The 25255-nt window shown below is 44.6% G+C and overlaps 1 protein-coding gene across 1 annotated transcript; it reads right to left on the bottom strand.

Annotated features, from left to right (window-relative positions):
- Positions 1–3369: 3369 nt before the first annotated feature.
- On the bottom strand, positions 3370–24467 carry kcnt1a (potassium sodium-activated channel subfamily T member 1a; the record flags this gene model as incomplete). The annotated part of the gene is made up of 31 exons (XM_079755887.1): positions 3370–3487; positions 3894–3978; positions 4071–4133; positions 4261–4573; positions 6254–6415; positions 6525–6608; positions 7057–7158; positions 8567–8678; positions 9245–9379; positions 10040–10111; positions 11317–11489; positions 11582–11687; positions 12139–12355; positions 12905–13134; positions 13662–13811; positions 14099–14207; positions 14378–14486; positions 14629–14692; positions 15481–15617; positions 15768–15932; positions 16266–16446; positions 16767–16861; positions 17027–17110; positions 17393–17467; positions 17960–18019; positions 18163–18211; positions 18400–18441; positions 19547–19682; positions 19957–20036; positions 24026–24175; positions 24397–24467. The coding sequence occupies 31 exons, from the start codon at positions 24465–24467 to the stop codon at positions 3370–3372; spliced, it is 3729 nt and encodes a 1242-aa protein (XP_079612013.1).
- Between the last annotated feature and the right edge of the window lie 788 nt (positions 24468–25255).

Below are 25255 nucleotides of genomic sequence, written 5' to 3' on the forward strand. Positions count from 1 at the left end.
GAGCTCTGGGTGGAGCTCTGTGTAGAGCTCTGGGTGGAGCTCTGTGTGAGCTCCAACATTTGGAAAACCTTGGACAGCACCAAAATGTGTGTATCAAAACATGATTGACAGGTGACCACCTGGGTCTGTTACAGGCATCACAAACATTGGGATACATTTTCGTTAGTTTGGCATTTGTTTAATGGAGTTTGAACAATACCTCGCATTACACAAATAGAGGAGTTAACCATCTGTAAGATGTGGTCCCACTGATCTTCCGAGACAGTTATCCCCATCACCCCTCACAGGCATCTTTAGCATGGAATGGGACCATGTCCATGGAGCTAACAGATTGATGGACAACACACTTTTCTTTTGATCAGGGCTGAGAGAGAAGGAAGTGTGAAAGGATTGAGAGGATTTCAGGGGGTGAATAGAAAAGTGAGGGTACTGCCTTTGAATGAAATGTCTAGTCTGGAATTAGTAAAACCACAGAGTTCTGTAAAATCTGGGAAGATCCCTTCACTTTAAGTGTGTTGATGGAAACGGAGCCTTTGTTATGACGTGCGAAACGCTGCCTCAGAGCAAGAGTGACAAAATACATGATTATTTAACACAGGTACAATAAAGAGGGCATGTTATTGAGAAGGAATAATGTTTTAATTTAGAAGAGTTCAGAGAGCATGGTCACAGGTCTGAGGCCAGGATATATTATAGTGGTGCGTTTCCACCGAGCGGTGCGATACGGTTAGGTGCGGTACGGTACACACATCCGGTACGGTTCACGTTTCCACCGCCAAAGGCGGGCGGGGTCCCGTAATAAGCGCACTGCGCCGCACTTAACCGTACCTATTTTTCGGTACTCCTCTGTTGGGATACCAAGCTATCTGAAAGGGTGCCGAAAAGTTGGAGCTGCACACGCCGTCCGTTGATTTGTCGACAGAATTGCCTCCTCCGTGCGACAGGGGGATAAAAACAAACAAACTAGTACCCGTATGGTATTTCTGGACAACGACGAGAGCTTTGTTTATTGAAGAAAATGTTGCGCAAAAGTTTGCCGTCCTTCTTGGATGTCCTTCATTGTTGCTCTTTGTTTAATGTGTTGCGTTCTTCTTTTTCATTGGATTTTTGTAGCAGGCTACACTGTGTCGGGCTGCAATGATTTCACGATGCTTACGTAGCTGCGCTGGGCAACAGTGACCACGATCTCATTCACCTGATCCCCCGCAACAGGCAGAGATTGAAACTCTCTAAACCTTGTAGTGAGTCGGTTCAGAGTGTGGTCCAGCGAAGCATGGGAGCAGGGCCAGCGGGAAAAAACTTTGATGAATACACAGATACTCTGTCATCGTTCATCGGCTTCTACGAGCAGGTGTGTCCCCCTCCACTCCAGGAAGTCTTACAACAACGACAAGCCCTGGTTCTCCCCCCAACAAAGCGGCTGAGTAGGGAGAAGGATGCAGCAAGGCGCGGCGGGGACGGTGGCCTGTTCAGGCAGGCCAAGTACAGGTTCACCAAAGCGGTGAAGGAGGCGAAACATCGCTGCGCAGAGAGACTGCAGCAGCAGCTATCGGAAGAGAATCCCTCCTCTGTCTGGAAAGGCCTCAAAAAGATCACCAATTACAGACCTAATTCCCCATAGATGCCCAACAGCCTCCCCTCGCCAACGATCTCAAAGAGATCTACTACAGGTTTGAGAAGGAGTTCACCCCTGTCCCTTCCCTCCACCCCCCAGGTCACAACGCACCCCCCTGCTATTCTCCCTGATACATCTGAAGGAGCTTTCCAACATTACAGGCCCAGTAACAGACATACAATTCAGCAAGGCCATTCAGCCCCTTGTGTTTGGGAAACGGGCAAACCTTGTTCAGATACAAGGGCGTTCGTTACACCAAAATAACATACTTGATGGTGAGTCAAATTTAGCAAAGAGGGCATTCTTAATAAGCATTGGGATGTGCTGAAATATACAAAGGGATTTGGGATGGATTATCATCTTCACAAGATGGATACAGGTAGGTCATCAGCATTAAAGAACATCTTATGGATTGTCCAAACCCTTGAAATTACCTAGAATTTCTCCTTCCCACAAGGCCATATGGCAAGTGTCTCAATGGCTTTCACAAAAGGGGGTGTGACGGCTCATTCTGGCCGGGGAACCATCACTTCCCCTCCAGTGGTAACAGAAGCATCAGGATCCTCTAGAATCCTTGATTCTGCATTATCCAAGAGATGAAACCAGAACTAAAACCACATTCTCCAAAACAAACCAGGTTTCGCCATATGTCTCAGTCAAAGGCTTTTTCGGTATGTAGTGTCTGAACAACCTTGGGATGGCTGGAGAATTAGAAGTATTAAGAAGCCTTTGGGGATTGGGAAATTAGGGCCTCACGAGCATAAACCCAGTCTGGTCAGGGCTGTGAAGATGGACATAACTGAGTGGCACTGGGATAGAACCTGCGAAAGGGTTTTGAAGCCTAGATTTTTAAAGTGAGATGAGCCTTTAACTGCAACATGAAAGAGGATCCTTATCTTGTTTTAATAAAAGTGAAACGGTGGCTTCTGATCCAGAAGGGTTCCTTTCCTTCAACATATCTAAGAAGCAGAGAATAGTTTGTAAAATTCAACTATACAACCATTGGGGCTAGGTGATTTACTGCATTTATGTCATTTGATAGCTTCTTGTTTCTCTCGATACCCCAACCAAAAAATCTAGGGAATCCTCAGACTTTTAAAACATGTTCATATCCATACGTGATCTTATCCTGGTGAGAATGTATACCTGGTACAGCCTGGCAGAGCTTAGTGAGCAAGGAGTCTACCTGCCTTCTACTTTCTTAAAGAGTTTCAGTCTCTCAACATAAATTTTTGATAGGAGATCTAACTTCATGGTCATGGTCATACGTAAATTCTGGGTTGGGGCTGGAGGCATATCAACTATTCCGTTCTTCTGTGATACTGATTATTCTTTGTTTAATTTGCTTATCAATCAGAAATGTTTTCCATCTCAGTAAAATATAAAAGAGGATATAGATTATGGACCTGAGCAATCAATGCTGCTAACCTTTTCATATTTAGTTACTTAGCAGACACTTTTATCCAAAGAGACTGAATCCAGATTCATGTCATTAATGAGCAGGTAGGGGTTCAAATACTTTATGAGGGATGCCTACAGGTAGACTGCAGATATTGAGGTAATTTTTGTCACATAATTGAACCATCAGAAATCTTCAGTAACTCTCCACAAAGATCACGGTTTACCTCCGGGTCAACGCTTGAAACACTGAAAACCAAACAGACAATGCTGTCCATCAGAGTTGGACAGCAGAGACACGTTAAACAGTATCAGAGCTGAAGGTCTCAGGGCTGAAGGTCTCAGAGCTGAAGGTCTTAGAGCTGAAGGTCCTCTGCAGCGTCTATGCTGGACTCGTATGTCTCCTTGAGACTGCTGCTCTTGACGGAGGGTTCATCAGGAACATGGGCCAGGGGGTCAGGCCGGATCAGGTACCTAAGGATGGAGAGGGAAGGTGGGACCAGGGTTAACACTTGAACAGTCCCTCAGTTTCATTCCTCTGTTTATGAGGTTGAGATTCCATTTCTCTATGGCCATTGTACATTGTACAAGCCAGCCTGGAGGATGACCCCAACAATTTAGGCCAATCCAGTGGTGTTTGAGCTGTGATTGGGCAGATTGGTCTTGACAAGACTCAAAGGGCGAACAGGGAGCTTAATGCACCATTGGCTGGCTGCAAACACAAATCTGATGCCAAACTCGAGGGAGCTAGGCCGGTAAAAGGGTCAGACTACGTGAGGATTGATGATCATTACAGCAATTGAGTGTTGATTCTAAAGCAAGCAAATTAAGGACAACTAATTGATATATTGTTCGTTTTAGTGGTGACTGGTGCTCGTACACGATGTCATTGATCTCCAGCCGGGTGTCGGGGGCGGGATTTATCAGAACATAGGACAGAGTGTTCTGCTGGTCACGCAGCTCGCCTGAAACAAACACGGTGACAGCACGTCAGGATAACACAGGCACAGCGATACAGGATTCTGCCTTATCACCATAATGATTAAAACACGAGTACCTTGTAAATGGCCCAAGTTGACTCTGTTCATGACATCACTGCCTGTCAAATGAGCCATGTCATCTATAGAAACACAGGGTTACAGATCAGCAGTCAGAACCGGGAAGGGAGGCTTCCTCGCTTGCATGGGAGGTAACAGTGCTAACCTGTCCCCTTGGTTATGGTTCATAGTCATTGGAAGGGGTCTCACCGTACTCCGAGGTGGGCAGGCCCAGGTGCTTCATGCGGTTGCGGACCAGCTGGGAAAGCTCCTCACATTCAGAGCGGCGGTAGAAGGTGAGCCGCTGTTGGGCCATGCGCTGGCCACGTTCCGGGGCCGGCCGGACCCCCGGGGGCCCCGAGGGCCCCGAGGGCCAGTGCGGGCTCCTCTTGCTCAGCCGACGGGCCCACTGCATGCTCTTCTTCCTCCGCAGGGGTTCCGAGCGGTCGGCACCGCGGCACTCCTCCCCACCCTTCTCCATGGGCTCCTCCCCCTGGGGGTTAAGGTTTGCTGACGTATGGGACTGGGGGGGTGGGGAGAGAGGGTAGGGGGCCATGGGGGTCAGGGGTCCACAGCATGGGAGTGTGCTTACAGAGTCAAACAAGCTAAGTCAAGACCATTTGTTTAGCACCTTATCACCAGTGCTGCCAGATTGGGCCAGATTTCCCGCCCCATCTGGCAACACTGCTTATCAAAATTAAGAGTCTCAAAAGGCTTCAAAGACCAGGGGCCCCAACGGATTCTGTTTTTTGCTAAGAAAATTTCCTTTCCTAACGAGATGACCCGGAAAGGTTGTTCGAATTCTAAAAATGGATAGGAAAGGTGCCTCGGTGCAACCTTTAAACCAACCTTAGCATAGGTTGCTCCTGACCAACCTTAACAAACGGAAGGGTGACATATGTATCCCATATTCCTTTAAGACGGCAATATTGAAAGTGCACAGACTCTACGCAAAGACGCATGAGAGACGCAGTAAAGCAGAAGAAGAGAATTCATAGTCTATGGCACTTACAAAGTAGCAGCCAAGCAAAGTGAGAAAGAAAATAGCCTAACAAAATGGAAAAAGCCTAAAGATCTCATTAAATACCAACATCATAAGTTATTTTCGTAGCCCATAATTTACGAAAATAAGAAAATAATTAAGAAAATAAAATGCCAACTTCACATTTAAGAAAGACTACTGGGGGCAGTAGATGTCAACATCAACATAAGATTAGCCTCTTTTTCACATGTGAATTGGGATTCAAGGGGCGTAAAATATTCCCGTTGGCCAAGTCCGACCTAAGTGTTTCTCACTGTTGGCCACAGCCTGATTTATATCAATACGACAAGAACGCATGGATCGAAAGAGCGCTTGTTGTAGTCCATCTTTGGAAAATTGCAGTTTCCCTCTTAGAGACGCTAGAGGTCAGCAATGCTCGCCGTCGCGCAATGACGTCGGTTAGGAAAAGTGGAGTTGAATTCATTTTAAACAATGTATTTTCCTATGTTCAAAAGGAGGCACCTTTTCATCTCTCCAGGTTAGGAGATTTGACAATCCGTAGAGGCCCCAGCATCTCTTCATGATAAAGGGATGGACGGTTGGATAGTGTGGAGTATGTGTGGGTAATCTGTTCACCTGACCCCACTCAGACTGAATAGTCTCTGGACTGCACACCTGAGGTGCATTAACCAATCAATGCACACAGGTTAAACCAGCCATCACCACACACTCTATGACTGAGATCTCTGACTTTGCAGCATAGAACATCGGCTCTGCATGTAATACTGCTTCCAACTGTAAATAATAAACAAGTTCACTCAACATCAACCTTTGTCCTGGTGGGATGAGCCAAGTACAGGGAAACCTAACGCAGATAGACAGGCCGAGAGATAGGTGAATAGATAAAAAGATAGACCCATTTTGCATATACATGGTAATTTGCATTAACATTGCATACGTTCATGGAATTAATTGTATATTTTCATGCAATTACTTGTATTTGTTCATGTATTTTATTGTATATGGTCGTGAAATCTGTCTGTATATGTCATGTACTTATGGTTGTATGCTAATCAGGCCTCCATTGCTAAAGAGGTGCTCAACCTCAATGAGACTTACTGAAGAAATAATAGGTCAATAAAAGGTCAAATAAAATAAACAATAAAAATAAATGGCAAGATAGATAGACTGTTAGACAGGCCGACAGACTATGCTACACACACACAGTAGCATATGTCTGTCTGGTAACTCAACCTCCGGGGGAGAGAACATGTGGTATTCCGTCCTGTAAATCCCAATCGGGATCTCAGCGCTGGAGGAGCAGAGCTTCTGGAAAAGTCTCCCATACGTCCTGATCCACAGATCCTCCTCAGAGATCTTCATCTGGACACACAGAGAGGAGCACACCGATGCCCATTGGGAATACACACCAATGGCACGTCCACCATATCACATAAGTATTATTACTGTTGCTGTGGTATTAATTACTCACAGCACAAAGATACCCTGATCCCGGAGTGGTGTCCAGACCGAGAAGCAGCCTTGCAATGAGGATCATGTAGTCCTTCACAAAAGACTGATAGAGAGATGCAGCACATGGGATTAATCCATTAAATGGTGAAATCACATCTCAAATACTATGCTGTCCCCTTGCTGAACATGAGGGGGCACTGTTGAAACATTTGTCCTCTGTCCTCTTCACAAGATCCAACGCTTTTTCCCTACACAATATTACAGAAATTTCATCCATTCCGATTCCTGCATTTGAACCCAAGTCCCGGCTCTGGCGGTGTTGAGGGCTCCAGCAGAAACCCACCTGGTACAGCAGAGTGACCACAGCAGAAATCCACCTGGTACAGCAGAGTGTCCACCAGAAGAAACCCACCTGGTACAGCAGAGTGTCCACAGCAGAAACCCACCTGGTACAGCAGATCGTCCACCAGCAGAAACCCACCTGGTACAGCAAGGTGTCCACCAGCAGAAACCCACCTGGTACAGCAAGGAGTCCACCAGCAGAAACCCACCTGGTACAGCAAGGTATCCAACATGCTGATGCTGAACACCCGGCCCGCTGCGAAGGGCAGGCGGAACATGAAGGCCAGGTTGGAGCCTCGGTCCCGCTCCTTCTGTTGGGAAGCAGACACTCTTTTTATTCAGTAAGAACAGGCATCTTTATGGGGTCAGAACAGTCTCATTAATAATGAATGCACAGAGAAGGATTCACAAATGTATTTTGTGATTTATATATAAATCACTCTCTTCTCACAAATACATTTCAATGCACACACACATGGATATCGGTATGTATAAATGTAAAATAAATCCATAAAAAAAATAAGTTTCACAAACACATTTCTCATCCACACACAAATGTGTCTTGTTTTAAGTAAATGTAATATAAATCAATAAATATATGAATTAAAAAATATTTGTAATTTTCATCAAAATGTATTTGGATGTTGTTACATTTATATACAAACTGCTGAACTTGAATTTACAAGCCGCTTTTCATTTGTGAACTTGTTGTCATTTGTGTGTGAACTGGTCTGTATTTATATGTGGATCTTTGAGACTCCTGACGTGGCTGGATTCACAAATGCATTTTTTTCAACAAGGAACTATCTGTAGCCAATCAGATGCCTCCCTCGTTTTCAGCCAATCACAGGACTACAGTGACTGGGTTTTTAGATTGTCGGTGCCGTTTACTACTTTAACGGCACCGACAATCCCAAACCCAGTCGAAACTAGATGGAAAAAGTGTGTAGTTCAAAACGTGACGCAGCTTTTACTTCTTCGCCACCTAGAGATTGCTATGTACGATCATTCAAAAAACCCGTTATTTCCCGTAGACATATGACCGAGGGAACAGGGAGGCTCGGAGGTTGGACTTATTCTTCAGAGGTCGGGACTGCAGTAATGTGATTGGCTGAAAACGAGGGAGGCATCTGATTGGCTACAGAGAGTTCTTTGTTGAAAAAAATGCATTTGTGAATCCAGTCACGTCAGGAAAGTCTCAAAAATCCAAATATAAATACAGACCAGTTCACACACAAATGCAAACAAGTTCACAAATGAAAAGCGTCTTGTTAATTCAAGTTTAACAGTTTGTATATAAATGTAACAACATCCAAATAATTTTTTTATGAAAATTGCAAATATTTTTTTTATTAATATATTTATGGATTTATATTACATTTATTTAAAACAAGACACATTTGTGTGTGGATCAGAATTGTGTTTGTGAAACTTATTTTTGTTTATGGATTTATTTTACATTTATACATACCGATATCCATTTGTGTGTGCATTGAAATGTATTTGTGAGAAGAGTCATTTATATATAAATCACAAAATACATTTGTGAATCCTTCTCTGTGCATTCATTATTAATGAGACTGTTCTGACCCCATACATCTTGGACATTGACGGAGTGGATTACATGGCAATGTGGAGAGGGGGGAAAGGAACTCTTAGAACTTTATGATTGCTTTTTATGTCATTAGTTTTAGACTTCTACTTCAGGACTTCTCTCACCTTCTCCAGCTTGGAGAGGGCCAGGGAGTAGCAGTCCTTGGCTCTGAACTGCATGAACCTCATGTTGGAGGGGTGTGTGAGTTCTGTGATGATGCTCAGACTGGGGAACAACCTGCAATGGGAGGGCCTTCGTTAGGCTAGGTTTCAGATGCATTGTGGGCAATAGCCTGAAAACTCAAAAGAAAAGACCATGATCTTCCCCCATCTGTTTAATTTAGTCCAATTTCTACTGTGTTATAATACCGTTTTTTAAGGGGAGATGTTCTCTCCATCTAAAACAGGAAGAGATGTAGTCAACTTTCCAAAGCAGAGTGGGGGTGGAGGTGCTGTACGCTAGCCTGACATATATCTTTATCTACGGGCACAGACCGAAAGGCTCCTGTACGGGATGGCATTGACCTTCAAGTAGTCACAGAAACGACATGTGTCTACTTCCTGTCCAAATCCTGAGTTTCAGCAAACACATCTTTCTTATCAACAAAAGCTTCAAGTGCAATAGTCTTCTTTAAGAGAAACTATTCCATCCAGTTCTATAAATAATGTCACAGTAGCAGATTCAGCCAACCGTTCCACATCAGCGACAGCCATCTTGTCGACCACAATGTCTCCAGTTTCTGAATCTAGGTCTTTATCTTATGTAAACATCAACTGTAAGTATTTAGCAGGACACAGGGTTACCTGAACATGGTCTGCACGTTGACGATGGTCTTGGCGTCTGCCATGTAGTCCTCCTCAGCGCTCATGGTGCTCTCCTTGTCCACCACCACCAGGTTATCAGCGTACAGGATCCCACACTGCAGCAGGCTGTCCAGACTGACAGGAGACACGCACACACATCAGCACACGCACACACATACACATGAGCCCACCCACACACATCACATGAGCACTCGCACACACGCACACACACACACACACACACACACACACACACACACACACACACACACACACACACACACACACACACACACACACACACACACACACACACTCTGTGTTCAGTCTATGGTCTTAGGTCAGGGTTAGTTCAGTCTATGGTCAGGGTTAGTTCAGTCTATGGTCTAAGGTCAGGGTTAGTTCAGTCTATGGTCTTAGGTCAGGGTAAGTTCAGTCTATGGTCAGGGTTAGTTCAGTCTATGGTCTTAGGTCAGGGTTAGTTCAGTCTATTGTCTTAGGTCAGGGTTAGTTCAGTCTATGGTCTTAGGTCAGGGTAAGTTCAGTCTATGGTCTTAGGTCAGGGTTAGTTCAGTCTATGGTCTTAGGTCAGGGTTAGTTCAGTCTATGGTCTTAGGTCAGGGTTAGTTCAGTCTATGGTCTTAGGTCAGGGTTAGTTCAGTCTATGGTCTTAGGTCAGGGTTAGTTCAGTCTATGGTCTTAGGTCAGGGTTAGTTCAGTCTATGGTCTTAGGTCAGGGTAAGTTCAGTCTATGGTCTTAGGTCAGGGTTACGGTTAAGGTGCGAGGGTCCTTACTTGTCTATGGTCCCAGCCATATAAAACACCATAGGGAAACTGCAGATGGCCTCAAGGAAATGTTTTTCTGGACTAGAGGAAGTACAACACATGCAACAAGAGACAAAACAAACAAACAAATAGCATGTACTTTAGGTTGCCCAAAGCCTCTGATGTGTGCATGCGTGTGTGTGCGAGTGTGCATGTGTGTTTCTGGTACGATGGAGAGCACAAGCTCCACAGGGGAACGAGGGGGACAGAGAATTGGCCAGCAGGGAAGAGCAGCCAGAGATCAGGTCTGAAGGTCATGGTTTGTTCCTGGTAAATGTCTCTCTTTGCTTTAGGCTGTGGTCAGGACAGTACATTTACATTTAGGACATTTAGCAGACGCTTTTGTCAACGGTTAATATACACACATTGACACACCGACCGAAATCAAGCGCGGAGTCGACAGCCAGCTCGTCAGAAGCAGTTAGGGTGAGGCGTCTCCCTCGGGGACACCTCGACACTCGGTTACAAGTCAACCCGCACTACCTCCTGAGCTAAGCCCACACAAATCTTAAAGAGACCTGAGAGTATGCCCATGGTGGCAGCGAAAAGATGCATCACTATCATCATCATCATCATCATCATCACAAAAACAATAAAAGTGTAATTGTTGTCTCACTCAAATGCAAATGTGTTCATTCCATCATTCTTTTGACTTGTTTGCAGCAAGTGAAAAGTGTGCAATTCAGGTTCAAGGCAAATCGGGTTGCTATGGTTACTGGCCGGTGTGGCTGAGGTGGACCGCAGCACTTTCCTTTTTCTTTTCTGCGCTGAACCACTTAAACGCTGCATCGCTGCTCAGCGAGCAATGATATACAGACGCACAAAAGACCCAACGCCTACACAACCTTGTCCTAAAAGCTACACCTACGTCAGCATATTGAGCCTGTGAGTCCCTGGATGGATTAGTGTCATAGAGTGAGGAGGACAAGGAACAGAGGCTTTACAGGAAGCAAGGAAGGAGGAAAAAGGAAGACAGGAAGGAAGGAGGAAAGAAAGAAAAGAAAGGAATAAGGAAAGAAGAAAGGAGAAAGGGAGAGGAGGGGACGAGAAGGGATTAAAGTAGGAAGGAAGGGACTATATTATGAAAGAAGGAAGGAAGGAATGAGGAAGGAAGAAGTAAAAGAAAAGAACAGAGAGAGAGAGCGAGAGAGAGAGAAAAGAGAGAGAGAGAGAGAGAGAGAGAGAGAGAGAGAGAGATGATCCCTGTGTCTGTCAGTACAGTAAGTGTCTGTGATGAGGTGACTCACGGGTTGTCCAGCAGCAATACGATGGGGTTGAGCTCCATGCGAGGCCGGTAGTACGCCCTGAGAGGCACTATGAAATTATACAGGCCGTTGCCTGCTGTCTCGGCCGAAACTATAATGACCTTGTTTTCAAAACCATACGCCTTGGCATCTTTAAAGCTGTTGTGCCCGCAACCCTAGAGGATGAGGAAACACAAGAGTGGTGATGTTGGTGGAAGATCACTGGAGGGTTATCAAAGAAGAGGTGACTGATACGGTGAAGGTCAACCTGATCCAGACGCAGGCAGCAGAAGGAGGCCTTGTCAGCCAGCAGATGGCACAGAGTCGGAGAGCTGCCGATGTAGGGAGAATTAGAGGGGTAACCTTTCACATACCTGCCAACAAACACACACATTCATTCAAATCAACACATCGCAAACATAAGAAGCCCGCCACTATGATCATGGTAAGAATCCATTTTCATTATTCAATACAAGAAAGATCTTTATGATTGGGACACTTCTCTTTTTTTACATTTGCATTTATACACTTTAATATACTGTATACAGTACTGGTACTTAGCCGCTTTATAATTTACACTTTATAATTTATATTGTTTATACCGTCTGTTTTATTCACCCTGTTTGTCTTTACTTAAGCATTTACTTTTGCATTAACTTTATCTTAAATTTTTGTTTTGATTAGTACTTTGTATTTTTATTGTATTCCCAATGGCCTTATGTTCTCTAGGTACGGTTACAAAACAAAGTCCCACACACACACACACACACACACACACACACACACACACACACACAGACACACACACAGATACACAACTCTCACTCAGTCAAACGGGGGCCTTTCTCCTCAGAGTAGCTGGAGTCGTCTTCTGACTGGTCGGACAGGAGGTCACATGGTAGGATGGCGGCGGAGTCTGCGATCTCCAGGACGGGGGCGATGCTGGGCCGCCGGCCCCCGGCTCCGTTCATCGTGAGGGGGGCCGAGCTACTGGTGGACGGGTCGGGGGAGCTTGTGGTCTGCAGGTCGATTGCAACAGTACCTAGAGAACAAAAGGCCATTGGGAAGTGATATGATATAATATAAGAGATACAATGATCCTGGTCTCTGTATTCTGATGTCACATGGGGATGTTCTAAGGTTGTTTATTGACATTGAGAGGGATTTAAGGGCAAGGCTCATTCCAAGGTCTCTCTGCTTCCCATTTTTTATTCTGTAAGAATGTTTTCAAACAAGTCGTGCTTCAGTAGTAGACAGGTCAGTCCGACAGTAGGCCCTTTTCACAGAGGACATTGTATAAAACACAATATTGATGTGTCCCCTACTTTGATGTACCAGGGCACAGTCCATGGTCAATGTCTGAAATCTTCGCTAGTTTACTCCCTGTGCCCTGGAACATTAAAGAGCAGACCCCACATGTGTGTCAGGAGCGCTACTGTGTTAGACCGATGAGGTACCCCTTTGAAAGGATCTATAGAGCATTCAACAACAAATACTAAACAATGCACATGAGCCAAAGGGTTCCAACACAACTGGATTCACTCTGAATCAGACCAGACATGGACCCACACCCCTCGACCCGCGGTCTCACCCATGCTGGCCAGGATGCTGTGCACAGGTAGCTGTGAGGGTCCGTCGTAGAGGCCCCTGGCCGTTCGGCCCTTCCTCTCCTCCTGGTTGAAGCTGAAGGCGGAGTTCTCCTCCTTGGTGATGTTGATGTAGTAGCAGGTGTTGTTTGCGGCCATGATGTGGCGCGGCCCCGGGTTCAGCAGGATGCTTTTGTTCTCCTCCCTCTTGATGCCGATTAGACACACTCCGTACCTAAAGAGCACACACACACATACATGCACGTGCACACACACACACACACACACACACACACACACACACACACAAACACACACACAATCACACACTTAGGAGCACATACTGGGCAACGGTAGCAAAGAAAACAAGGACACTAGCTGGGTATTTGGTTTAACCTTTTACAATAGGGACCCTACGTGAGAACTCTATCATGCAGACACATTGAAATAGATGTTGGATTATATGTCATACAACAAAATGGTAAGATTTCTGAAGAGCTCTGGTTATATAGAATGAATCGTATGGTAGTGATGGTTCTTCATTTGAAGAACAAAAGCAGAGATCCACAAACAATCTGAATCTATCGCTCAATGACAGTTAATAACCACCATCAAACAAACACCATCCAAACAAATGAGTGACACTTATCCAGCTGTGCCCCTGGACAACAGATCTTCACACTCAATCATGTAGTCATCACTATATGCAGATTAGATCATGTTGCAGTTCTGTTTGGTGGCTGATTGTGAGCAGCTGCTCACTTCTTATGGGCGTGGAACGAGGCGTAGGTGAAGCTTTTCCCCTCGTACTCTCTGAAGAACTTGCTGTCGCACAGTCGTATGTGGTAGACCTCGTTGCCAGAGCAACAGCCGTACATCCTCTGCCAGGGTTCTGGAGACTGGTGGCCCTCTCTGGAATAACGACGCAGCCAATCAGGAGCAGGCTGCTTGTATGTGTGCTCAACATTTTGGAAAGTCTTAGGATGGATGTCTTAGTTTACTATTCAAAATAAATACACATTAATACCAAATATCATTGGTATTGTGGCCCTCTTTCCTTATCCCAAATAACATAATTTACCTCCTGCTGTGTCCAGTATAGCAAAGTGTTTGTCTTTGTTTTTCAATTAATAGTCAAACTAAATGGACCTGCTGTCTACTCTTTGTTCTACTGGTGTGGGTGCTGCTGATGGACTCACTGGCCCCGGGAGGTGTGCACCAGCAGGGTGACCAGGGTGGAGGTGGCAGGACACACACAGTTCAGAGCAAACATGGCGTACTTAAACTCCTCTTCGCACACCACGTGGTCTGAAAGCATGAACAAATGTACTATTGTTATATTGTTGCTATAATTATTACTTATTATTACTTATCACTTAGGCATGAATCGATTAGGTCAGTGACAGTAAGGTGTTTGCAATACTACGTTTTTACTGAAATCCTAATATCAATATAAAAAACTGACAAAAACCCCTAACCTGCAAACTTGACATGAAATTTATTTTCTGGTTTGAGTATCTGAACGTAGAGAGGGCAGCTCGGAGCAAAGTCCTTCACTGCCCACGCTCTCAGGATCGTTTGATGATCCTGAAAAACAATAGATAAATAAACCAATGATTTGATGTTGATACATCCAAGATAGATTGCCTTTATAATTGCCTATGCTTGTGTGATTGATGATTGGCCATAGATGATGGACAATCCATCACTGGTTGGGTTTGATCCTTACTGCAGCCATGCGGTCCACGTCATTGCGACTGCTCAGAATAAAACAGGCCTCAGCGTCATCCATCCTGCAGTGATAGCACAACAACACAATTACAAACCAATTGAATGTAAGAATAATCCTTGTGAGCCAATCTAACATCTCCAAACAAATAATTTCCTCCAGCTCGGTCAAAATGCTGTGTATTGATCTCCAAACACTTATTTCTATTGAAAACATCCTTTGAGCCAGCAGGTGAGGATTTAGTGTCTGCCATACTGTGGAGCGAAGCCAGCCTTCTGATGCAGAGAGACGGCAGAGTGAGGGAGGGGGCAGGGGAGAGTGTGGGTGGTGGAAAAGGCAGAGCGACAGAGAAGGGACTCCTTTCCCTCCATTCCTCTACTTATTATGAGAATAAAGCCAACGCAATCATCACAGGTATTCATTGTATTGCACCGCAAGGTGATAGAGGGACAAATCAGCAGACAGTTGCATATATATATATATATATAGATAGATAACTGTATATATACAGTTATCTATCTATATATATATATATATACAGTTATGCGTCCTATTGGAAGGGGAGTCTGAAGAATAGTAGACAGACACCACCTCTTAGCTGTTGAGATTTCACCCCCACACACACACAAACACACATACTCACCCACACCCACACACATATTTGAAGTAATACATTATTTATGAATTAATTCCTTATTTACAAAATAAATCACTACATGCACAATACACACACACACACACACATGTTAGTAGTGGAAGGATAGTTGAAAAAATAAATCGAGATATTCACAATGCACACACACACACACACACACACACACACACACTCATAGTGTTAATGTCTCCACTGACTTGGCTCTCATGAGATCCTGGTCCTTCAGAACAGAGCCCTGCAGGTAGATGACCCTCTGGGACCAAAGGGGGATCTGCAACACCCGGCCAACCTGGCCGTCCATCTCACCGGGACACAGGATCACCACATAGTGATCCTGAGGAGACACACCGCTGAGTCAGGGAACACTCCACTCTGGGGAGTGTGTATGGTTGTGTGTGTGTGTGTGTGTGTGTGTGTGTGTGTGTGTGTGTGTGTGTGTGTGTGTGTGTGTGTGTGTGTGTGTGTGTGCGTGCATGAAGATTACCTGCAGCCTTGGGTGGGCGTAGAACTCATTGAGGAAGTCCATCAGCAGGTCCACCTTCAGCACGCTGACACACAGCACCACGTGCTTCTCCGTCTGGGCTCGGTGGCGGCTGTAGTTCCCGCCTGACTTCTGTCTCTCCATCCACAGATAGATCAGCTCCTCAAACTGGAACACACAACTTGTGTTCAACAGTGAAAAATTCAACGTTTTTCTTCAAAAAAGCTTTGAAGCAATATTTCATACAATACCCCAGAAATCCCATAAAAGTAATGTTTAAAAGTAGCTAACTAACTTCATCTCAGTGAACTGCTATCTATTGTCTGCTATTTAATCTACTTAATATATTGTACACTTGTTAGATGACTCAGTGAATATATCGTTTGGAACAAATTCAACTTTTTCTTCAGTTTTGCTTCAGTTGAATACAAAGAATGACCCTTCAAGTTGTGTAGGCTTTATGTCTACCAGGCCCTTAACATTTCCCTAGAGTGTCCCTACCTGCAGAGGCAGCACCACCAGCGCCACACAGATCATGATGACCACCAGCAGCTGGGAGGGCCAGATGCGGGGGGTGACATCCCCGAAGCCCACCGTGGAGAAGGTGACGATGCAGAAGTAGAAGGCATTGAACAGAGACAGGTTCTTCCCTGCTCGCTCCAAGTGTTGAATCCCACATGTTCTGTACAGGAAAACGGACGTACGGTTAATATGAGATTATGGTTACTCTGTTCAAAACAGTGATTTGCAGTTTGAAAGAAGTGTATTGAGCATAAGAGTGAGTGAGCGAGTGAGTGAGCAGGTGAGAGAGCGAGTGAGTGAGCAGGTGAGAGAGCGAGTGAGTGAGCAGGTGAGAGAGCGAGTGAGTGAGCAGGTGAGTGAGCGACTGAGGGAGCAAGTTTGTGAGCGAGTGAGGGAGCAAGTGAGTGAGCAAGTGAATGAGCGAGTGAGTGAGCAGATGAGTGAGCAGGTGAGTGAGTGAGTGAGTGAGCGAGTCCTTACCCAGTGAAGACCAGACACAGCAGGGTACAGATGAGGATGAGGACCTGGTTGAACATGGCTGAGTTGGTCCTCTGAATGGCTCTGTGGACGTCATTCTGGAGGATAAACACATGAACTACATAAGCAATCCCTCCATAAGATAACCAAAGCAAGTCATTCTAACAATTATAAAACATTATAGAATAATAAAACATGCTTCCATCCAGATCAAATTATAATTATTTACAGTATTCGTATTCTCACATTTGATTTGAACCTACTATCATATTTTCTAGAGCGCACTTGGCCAGCCAACAGTTGAGGAAAACAGGTATAAAAACGTTTCTTATCGGAGGCCAGAAAATCTGAGGAGAGAAACGCATGAATATGAACCAAACATGTGTTCCTTTAAGACCCTGAAATATAACAACGTCAACTGAAACATTGGGATTATGAGTCTCTCATGAGTCACTTAACATGAAATATATATTTTTTTATTATTAAACATTATTGCCTATTAAAAACAGTTACATTACTATAGACATTTCACCCACATCTTAATCATTCTGATGACTGATCCTAAATATTGTATGCATTTCATGGTGGGATTCTGTTGTTAAATGTTGGTGATGCAGTAGGAGGTTTACCGTTATGATGAAGGGAACCGTGTTGATTATCTCTAAGAGGAACGACACATGAAAGATCTGCTCCCAAATGTTGCCCTAAGACACACACGCGCACCAACACACACACACACACACACACACACACACACACACACACACACACACACACACACACCATATGCCCACGCACACACACAAACATGCACCAACACGCCGAGACACACCAAAATGCACACACACACACAAGCCCACGAACACACACACACAGCACCGTGAGTACACAAAATATATTCTCTGTGAATGTCAACGTAAGCCCCATCAGACTGAACAAAACGAAGAGCACGAAGTCAATCAAATGTACAACACCCTCTAATCTCTAATGAATAACCGTCTATTACTTATGATATAGGGGAATTATGCATATTGCCTTTGGTAATCACCCAGTATGCACAGCTAAAGGATTTTCCACCAAATCAGCCTGATTTGTTAAGACATTGTGAATGTGTGTGTGTTAGTGTTTTTGTGTGCGTGCGTGCGTGCGTGCGTGCGTGCGTGCGTCCGTGCGTGCATGTGTGTGTGTGCCCTTACCTTGTAGCTCAGGTACATCAGAAGCATCGCCTCCAGGAAACTGATGATGGCCACGATCACCTTATGAGGACAACAACAAACACAGCTTAGTAATGAATTCAAATGAATCCCTTTAAATTATAAGATCATAAATCAATCAGGAATTGTTGAGGATAAGGTTTGAAGATTTGTGTTTTCCATATTGTAATGGTAAGCTGGTGTACTTGTATGGCCCAAACGGGAAACTTGCGATCCACCCAGAAGATGAGTTCCCTTGTGGAGAAAACACAACATATCATGCAAGTCTTGGACACCTTATGACTATTTCAGTCATAAATAAATCAATAGTAAAACAGCCTTTTTGCCTCCACAAGAAAGAAAAGATGCATCAGTAAAATAACTATTTAATCCATTTTCTAATAACATCTGAACACAAATGAACCCCTCCGGTCCCTCCTCACCAGTTGATGTCCGCTGTGGAGCCGTTCCGCGGGCAGTCCGTGCTGCAGGGCACACAGAGGGAACAACATAGGCAGTGCTTTGTTGGTTTGTTGCCTTGCTGTGCCATGCCGTGTCCTCTTTAGGGCTAGAAGATCGAGTTCACCGTATCTGAGTTTTCTTTTTCCTTCCTTCTGTCATTTTCTCTTAAGGTGCAAACAGCTTAGTTCCTAGCTCTATGCACCTATATATATTATAAATTCCAAATTGTTGTGGTCATTTCTGACCTGAATGTTCTAGAATTTTATTGCAACCTCTTTGGCTGTTGTTGTAGTGAGGGTTGTATACAGGTCTGTATGTTTAAGAATAACAACACAACATGTTCAGCCAAAGGCCTCAACATTTTATTTTCTGCTTTGTATGAAGTGAAATAATATTTGATCAACTCAATATGTGTGATGGTGAAAGACTTGAGGTGCAGTACATGGGATTAAGTTACTTCTAGCAGTGAGGTGTCAGATGTAGGAGAAGCTATGGTGGCCTGTACTGGCCTGTAAGGTGCCAGTATATACCATGTCATCAAGTATCACATGGTAGTAGTTTGACATCAAGTTTTAAGATTGAAGATTCATAAATTATTTTTTGTTATTTAGTCTGTAAGACTAGTGGTCGCACAATGCAAGTAAGATAGTGATTATGCTAAACAATTAAAGAGCTGTTGGTCTGTTCTGGGCTGCTGCAGAAACAAGGCAGTGCAACATGGGGGGCTGAATGGAAGAATATCCACTCCCTGTGCAGAGATAAAGGGCTCATTCTAAGGCACCAATAGCACAACTATTCATATTTCCAATGCAGTATGCATTAATTAAAACATACTTATGAATATTACATTCCATTTCTACAAGTCTGTTGTGCTATATGTCACTAAAATCTACACACCATTAAATCCTGCTTCAACTATAATTATAGAAAAAAAATTGCTGCGACAAGAATTATAGAGAACACGTTCAACGATTGTACATCTGTCTTCATTTCACATGTCTCGAAAATATAAAGAACACAAAGTGTACAAAAAATGAGGCATTGCAGCACTTATCTTCAAAAGAGTTCCTGACAGAGACAGGATAATACAGAGTAAAAAGAGGACTTCAGAATAAAAAGCAAACAGACCATTTGTTAGATATGGGTTGTCCTGAGCTATGGCTAGAGCTGGGCCCCTGGACGGGCATGTCAGTCATCACTCTGATGATATACAGCAGGCAGGTGAGCAGCTTCAGGGAGAAGTTTAACACACGGATCCTCAGGCCTGCACAGAGGCATGACATATTGATCATCCATCAGTTTATCATTCGTCACATGTATTTTAATGAACCCGTGTGGGTTCCCGCTCCCGTGTGGAAATTTGAAATCAGGGATATGAGGAGATAGCAAATGTGTTACTTTCAGAAAGTCCCCTGGTATTACTAGTACAGAAAAGTGTTTATCCTCTGAGTCAATAGGGCAGGGTTCATTGATTATCTTCCTCGATTGATTCGGGAAACCTTTCTTTATTATGCAAGAGATCGCCCAGCATCACTTACTGGATCTCTGGTTCTTAATGAAGAACCGCTTCAAGCGCTCCTTGAAGGTGTTTTCATTCACGTAGAACTCTACCTGGACCCTGACGGGGAGAGAGAGACACACAGAGAGAGGGAGAGAGAGGGAGAGGGAGAGAGAGAGGGAGAGAGAGAGAGGGAGAGCGAGAGAGAGAAAAAGAGAGAGAGGGAGAGAGAGAGCGAGAGTGAGAGGAGAGAGAGAAGGAAGAGGAAGAGAAAGAGAGAAGGAGAAAGAGGGAGGGTGAGAGGAGAGAGAGAAGGAAGGGGAAGAGAAAGAGAGAGGAAGGAGGGAACACAGGCAGAAGAGAAGATCACCATCTTCAGTTATCATATTTCCCAGTACATGAAGAGATTTCAACATGCAGTTAAAAGACATGATTATAATAATAAGTAAACATATGAAACGGCATGAAAGAGACAATACTGAAATTCAATGCCTATGATTTTTCCCATGCATTGCACAAATTACTTAAGAACTTAGGGACTATGTGTAATTGGCTTTGTAACGTTTGCATTTGGTGTCATATGGGCAGAAGAAGTATGTGAGAGCAACACAAGGGAAGAGCGAAAGAGACAGTAGGAGTGAGATATAAACTTTGTATTATTCAAACGAAGCCATATAGGCATGTTATTAAGGCTTAAATAGAGTTCACACCATTTCATAACCACTCCTGTGACTAATGGAACACAGGATTAAGAGAAGCACCAGGTTGGCAGTGGACAGCCTCCATGAGCAGAGCCTGGCTGATAGAACAGGAGACTCCAGCATGAGCTACTAAACAGACCACGCAGTTCAACCCCTGTTATAGCTATCATATATTCAACATATCAAAGTTGATCAACTCTCAGTATTTATGTTCTCAAAGGTTGTGTGTGCTTTGTGTGCTCGAGAAGTGTAGATCGAGAAGGGAGAACCACACACACACACACCCACACGCGCACACACGCACACACGCACACACCCCCCCACACACACGCACAAACACACACACACACACACACAGGGGCACACACGCACACGCACACACACACACGCACACACACACACACACACACACACACACACACACACACGTACACAGAAAGTGTCTGGCACACTAGGGAGAACCGGGCAGTTTCTCGTAGTCTGACGTTACATATTGTAATCGACTAGTTGCCACCAAATCTCAGCAAGATGGGAACGTTTGGGATCAGCAGCCAATCGGTCCGCGGGACAATGTCAGCGAGCTGAAGACTCTGGGAGATGAGTACAGGAAGGACTACTTCTAGGAATCGTAAAATAGTGCAGGAAGTAATAATGCATATAGAATGAACCCTGAGCGATGGAGGCCAGGTAGCCAAATCAGCATGTAAGCCTCCGTGTCCCATAAAGACTAATGACACCAGCGATATTCTGCAATACTGAAGCATTTAAATGTGTCAAACATAATGATGAGGATTGGCCCAAAGGTAGCATCAGGCTACACAGCGCCATTCCGCAACAGTTTACAGTCGAATGGGAAATGCTTCTGTGTCAGTTCCTTTCCAACATAATTCATACAATACTTTGCAAACATCAGGCGAATTTCACATTCTCATCTCAAACACTATTTACACAAATTATAATATATCTTTAAAAAGTGACTTAATTGTGTTAGCATCTCTTGATAGCACGTATTCGCTGATATGTAGAGCATGAAAACAATTGTATCATCTGTCTGCCTCCGTCCAGTGTCCCCAGGGGCCCCAGGTCGGGGTCCCCTACAGTGTCACCACTAAAGGAACCTGGCTCCAGGGGCCCCAGGTCGGGGTCCCCTACAGTGTCACTTACAAAGGAACCTGGCTCCAGGGGCCCCAGGTCGGGGTCCCCTACAGTGTCACTACCAGAGGAACCCCCCAGTGTCCCCAGAGGCCCCAGGTCGGGGTCCCCTACAGTGTCACCACCAAAGGAACCTGTGCTCCAGGGGCCCCAGGTCGGGGTCCCCTACAGTGTCACTACCAGAGGAACCCGGCCCTCAGGGGCCCCAGGTCGGGGTCCCCTACAGTGTCACTACCAGAGGAACCCGGCCCTCAGGGGCCCCAGGTCGGGGTCCCCTACAGTGTCACTACCAGAGGAACCCCCCAGTGTCCCCAGGGGCCCCAGGTCGGGGTCCCCTACAGTGTCACCACCAAAAGAACCTGGCTCCAGGGGCCCCAGGTCGGGGTCACCTACAGTGTCACTACCAGAGGAACCCGGACCTCAGGGGCCCCAGGTCGGGGTCACCTACAGTGTCACTACCAGAGGAACCCGGCCCTCAGGGGCCCCAGTAGCCCCAGGTCGGGGTCCCCTAGTGGGAACTCAGCGGGATGCGACTCTACACTATACTAACATTATGCAAAATTTGCCTTCAGCAGTTAAAATAATTAATCTTCTATGTTTTACATTTTGAGTCGGCCTGTTTATTTCATTTTACCAGTTTAAACTAGACATTGCATGAAAGGACATCTTCTCTGGCAAACGTTTATTGAGATACGAACAAAGTTATCACGCGTTTCACAATCCGGTCTCGCTCTCTTCTTACCTCTGTTGCTCACGTCATGTTCTAGGCCTGTTGCCACGGCAACCTTCTGCTTAGACAAGACCCCCAAACCGGTCCTTGTCCCAGCTAAACGGCGACAGGACCACCGATAGTCTACAGAATAGAGATGATGTTGGCTCTACGGTTAACGGTCGGTTCAAAAACTATGCCAAAACATGTTGTTTTTGTTTTGAGTGAATATAAATGTTTTCATCTATTGCTCTTCCCCGTTTCCATCTATCTTTCCATCCCCCCCCCCCCCCCCCCCCCCCCCCCCCCCCCCCCCCACACACACACACACACACACACACACACCCCACACCCCATCTCTTTGGAGCCCATGTTTTGAACCTGTGATGTGTCTGTGTGTTGGATTAGGCACAGAAACACTAAACCACTTCTCCCTCCCACACATTCACTGTTGTGATGACGTCTGCAGACTCTCACACCCCCTCTTCCCCTGCTTTGGTGCAGGATGAGGAGCCGATTCAATGAAGCAAAGAGGCTTTATAGTGTTGAGTCAAAAAAACGGAGAAGGAATAAATAGGAGTGCAAATTTGTTTTATTATTTTTGATTATACTTATCATTACCACACAGTTATGGGTTGTTGTTTTGGGCGGGTAAATGGAGTCAAGCTAGGCTAGGGGATCTGGAGGAACTGGCCAGAGAAAGATGTATTTTGAAAGTATTCAATTAAAAAAAAATCCCAATCCCTACAGGTGACTAGCTCTGGGGCTCCATCAGCAGGTCTTCTGCCTCGTGGAAGACTCCACAATGGATGAACGCACTTCAACACTCACTTCATTCGGGCCGAATGAAATTATTGGAAGGGCTTATTACATGCCTGCCACAGATACCGGATTATAAAAATAATTGTCCGAGCATTTTATAATTGATTACTGTTGGGCGGTACAGAGAATTTAAACCAAAAACATTTCAATTGAAATACCTTGCCTAGCTTTAACACTTAATCGATTTACTTTTTAACAACAATTTGGATATTGAATAGACTCGAAGCAGAAAACTGCAGCTGATTACAATTTATTATAAAACTTAGGGCTTACAGACTGGGATAAAGGAAAGGTTTTTAACCCATTTGTGCCGGCTGCTGCGCGGCGCAACATTGTATCTAGTAGATACAATGTTGCGCCGCGCAGCAGCCGGCACAAATGGGTTAAATGGCAATTTATAACAACATTGCTCATACACTTTCAATATCGGAATGCCTGTGGCCTTGGAACTTAATATCAGAGGGGAAGTAAAACTGCACTCAAACATGACAGTACATCACTCCAAACAGCACCCATACAATGACACCAAGATGGAGTTGATGCAGAAGCCTAAGACTGTCAACAACAATTGACAATAAATATATCATATTGTCTTTTTCTATTCACTCTACCACTTGTGTATCTATGTGTGTGTGTGTGTGTGTGTGTGTGTGTGTGTGTGTGTGTGTGTGTGTGTGTGTGTGTGTGTGTGTGTGTGTGTGTGTGTGTGTGTGTGTGTGTGCAACCTGTCGTTGTTCTGGAAGCCCTGGTCTCCAAGCAGAAAGTCCCTGAAGCGGTAGCGGGGGGGTAGGGGGGGCACCTGGCTCTCCAGGGTGGAGGTGTCCAAGATGATCCCGCTTTTGAAGGGGTCGCACTGGGGAGAAACCCGGGTGGAGCTGGGGGGATCAAACCATGCAAACATCACCCATTTCGGAGGTAAAAATGTGATGTTATTTTTAAGTTAATTTGATTAAATTATCTAATTTTGTATTGGAATAAAGCCTTTTTATTTTGATTTACTTAATAGTGATTATCTGACAAGATCACACACATATTACAATCAAATAAAATGCAGTGCAAAGTTATTTGCGCACCAGATCTATTGCGTTGGTCTTACCTTGTTTTGTGATCGTTTGTTGTCCCATCATCGTTGACGAATGTCTGGTTGATGTAACATTCAGAGCACATGTTGACGGGAGACCCATCAGAGGGGATGGATGTCAGGTCTCTGTCTGTAGACTTCACTTCCCGGGTCATCGGACCAGGTGTGCGCTCCAGCGGTCCTGAAAGTCCCTCTCCAAGACAGGTACCAGGCAGACTACCTCTGTGCCTTCACACCCACTGTCGTCCTGGATATTTCTGTCACACATCAACCAGGGACTGTTTGGGAGTTTTTTTATGAATCGCAGCTGCGGTGAGTCACAAATAGATACCTCCATGAATTCATCGCTTATGATCAATTATCCAATAATGCCCTTGGAGAAGCCTCGAGGTCTGAAATCCATTCACAGGTACATTTACTTATTTAGATAACATGCAAATGACTATGAGTAATGGACGTACAGTTATAACAGCCTTCTCCCGAGAAAACCCAGGACATAAATGTCTAATAATTGATGATAGAGACCTAGCGCCCCCTAGTGGATAATGAAGGCCACTTCAATCATAATGTACACATGAACTTGGAAAGGGTAATGCTGCCCTAACCAAGTAATAAACTAAACAAGTAATCCAAAACAGAAAAACGTCTTCAATGAACCCAGGCCAAGGAAGCAATTTGTATGAATTAACAGAATAATGCATTCTCCAAATGTCATTTAAGGATTAAAAAATGTTGGTTGGCATATACAATTCAATTTTAACGGTAGGTTTAGAATATATCGTAAAATATCAAATTGTAACAGCATGTAAACAACACCTCTTGTAATGACTTTAAAGAGTTTGTGTCATAGTTTGGAACTTGCATTAATCTAAAT

This window comes from Pollachius pollachius (genome assembly GCF_949987615.1).
Source record: "Pollachius pollachius genome assembly, chromosome: 18".
NCBI classification, from domain to species: domain Eukaryota; kingdom Metazoa; phylum Chordata; class Actinopteri; order Gadiformes; family Gadidae; genus Pollachius; species Pollachius pollachius.